The 2,500-nt window shown below is 53.0% G+C and overlaps 1 protein-coding gene across 1 annotated transcript in view; it reads right to left on the bottom strand.

Annotated features, from left to right (window-relative positions):
* Positions 1 to 2,500, bottom strand: part of cdh11 (cadherin 11, type 2, OB-cadherin (osteoblast)) — a 74,950-nt gene that overhangs the window by 15,557 nt on the left and 56,893 nt on the right. The window contains exon 5 of the mRNA XM_012824793.3: positions 2,071 to 2,238. Coding sequence (XP_012680247.1) covers positions 2,071 to 2,238 — 168 coding nt within the window. The remainder of the gene's footprint in view (positions 1 to 2,070; positions 2,239 to 2,500) is intronic.

The raw sequence follows: 2,500 nt of genomic DNA, 5'->3' as shown, positions 1-2,500 counted from the left end.
AGAGAGAGAGAGGGAGGGAGAGAGAAGAAGAGAGCGGTAGAGAGAGGGAGAGAGAGAGAGAGAGAGAGAGAGGGAGAGAGAGAGAAGAAGAGAACTATAGAGAGAGGGAGAGAGAGAGAGAACAAGAGAGCAGTAGAGAGAGGGAGACACAGTGGAGTGCGCATAAGAGGCCCACTTTCTACCCCGGCTGCTGAAATATAGAGAGAGACAGAAAAGGAGAAGAGAAGAGAAGAGAGAAAATGAGATGAGAACCTACTCTAACACAGCTGAGCCAAGACTCCCTCCATCTTAGGAGAGAAATGGCCTAAAGTACGAGCGGAGAAAGGAAGAGGAGGAGGAGGAGGAGGAGGAGGAGGAGGGGAAAAAACCACGTAGTTCTGGTGCTCTTTCATAATCACTGGTCTGCTCTCAAATGAAAGACTGCGATTTCGGCGAGCAGCGGCGGAATTAGAGAGCACTTCTGCGGGAGGAGAAAACGAACCCTGCCCTAAAACTCCCAAAAACACTAATGTTGCCCTTAGCCTGCGGCCAAGAACAAGTCAGTCCACCTCAACAGTAGATGGAGCTTCCTGTTGTTCAGGAGAAACAGGGGGACCGGGGGGACTGGGGGTGGATGGAAACTCTCCCGCGTGCGTGCGCTATTATTTCAGGTGGTTGGGATTGTCCCGGTAGCCAAGCGTCAGCGGCCTGGGAGGGAGCTCTGGCGTTGGGCTGCAACACTGCGGGGGAGGCTGCCGGGAACTGGAGCTTTGAGAGCAGAGCTTAGTGGATGTCAGGGCTGGGCTGGGACTCACTGCTGAAGAGGAGGGAGAGGAGGAAGAGGAGGAAGAGGAGCCTCAGGGCTGCTGCTCACAGAAGGGGGGGGGGGCTGGGGGCGGCAGAGGAACAAGGAGCGAGTGGAGGGGCTGAAGGGTACATTTTTGAGGCCGATTGCTCCCACAAAAGACAGATCAAAATCTCAGTGCTTAGTGTGCAGTTCAGCGCCACGAGGACATAACCACTCGCTCTGCTACGCTCTCTCTCTCTCTCTCTCTCTCTCTTTCTCTCTCTCTCACGAGGACACTGCACCGGCACTAACCACTCGCTCTGCTACACTCTGTCTCTCTCTCTCTCTCTCTCTCTCTCTCTCTCTAACCACTCGCTCTGCTACGCTCTGTCTCTCTCTCTCCTTCTCTCTCTCTCTCTCTCTCTCTCTATGGGGAGGAAACACAAAAGCACTGAAAAAAAAGATGAAAATATGAAATATGAAAATATGGGATCTTCCGCCTCGACTCCGGCACATTGGATCGCAGGCAAATGTGTAAACACGTGTTAATAACACTGGAATAACAGCGTGGCATTTTGCAGACAGCTCCCTGTAAGCAAGCTTCATCAGGATTAGGGGAGGTTTTGACATGGCCCTGGAGAGAAGGAGCAGAGGGAGGAGAGGAGAGGGGGAGAGAGGAGCGGAGAGGGGGCCGGTGCAAATACATGGCCAGAGGTGTGGGCAGGGATTCAGGGGGGGGGGGACGGGGGACGGAGAGGCTAGGTGCTAGACGGGCTAAAAGCGACGCTGCTGTCTGACAAGATGCCAACGTGTGGCGGTCAGCCTGATGTATGTGCCTGCGAGAAGAGAGGCAGAGACACTATCTGGGTGTGTGTGTGTGTGTGTGTGTGTGTGTGTGTGTGTGTGTGTGTGTGTGTGTGTGTGTGTGTGTGTGTGTGTGTGTGTGTGTGTGTGACCAGTGGAGAAGGTGAGAGAGAGAAAGAAAAATACTGATATTGAGAGATTGAGAGAAAGACACAAAGAGAGAGATGGAGTCATCCAGTTAGAGGGAGCGAGAGGGAGGAGAAAGAGTGAGATACGAGTGAGAAAGAGTGAGATAAGAGTGAGAAAGAGTGAGATGAGAGGGAGAAAGAGTGAGATAAGAGTGAGAAAGAGTGAGTTTAGAGGGGGAAAGCGTGAGATATGAGGAAGAGTGAGTTTAGAGGGAGAAAGAGTGAGATAAGAGTGAGAAAGAGTGAGTTTAGAGGGGGAAAGAGTGAGATGAGAGGGATAAAGAGTGAGCCGAGTGTTCTCACTGCACTTACTCTGAGGGAATTTGGGAGGGTTGTCGTTGACGTCGGTCAGCGTGATTTTCACCTCCGTGGTGCCGGACAGGCCGCCCATGTGCCCGCCCATGTCCTTGGCCTGGATGACCACGTCATACTCCTGCCGGGCCTCTCTGTCCATGTTGGGCAGCGCCGTGCGGATCACGCCTGGAGGGGGAGAGGGAGAGGAAAAAATAACATTAACAGAGAAAACACACACACACGCGCGCACAAACACACCCACACCTACACACACACACACACACACATTCTAAATCACCATGGACCTGACCATGACCCCGCCAGGCAGGCACAGGCAGTGTGCGAGAGACCATTAGCACACCATACGGCCTGCTGTTGTGACAGGTGCCATTTCAATCAAGCGCCCGCTTCGCTCAATTCTTTCCACATGTTTTCTCGCACAGAGAAT

The sequence above is a fragment of the Clupea harengus genome, chromosome 6 (assembly GCF_900700415.2).
Source record: "Clupea harengus chromosome 6, Ch_v2.0.2, whole genome shotgun sequence".
In the NCBI taxonomy this organism is placed as follows: domain Eukaryota; kingdom Metazoa; phylum Chordata; class Actinopteri; order Clupeiformes; family Clupeidae; genus Clupea; species Clupea harengus.
This window is presented reverse-complemented; position numbering and strand designations above follow the sequence as displayed.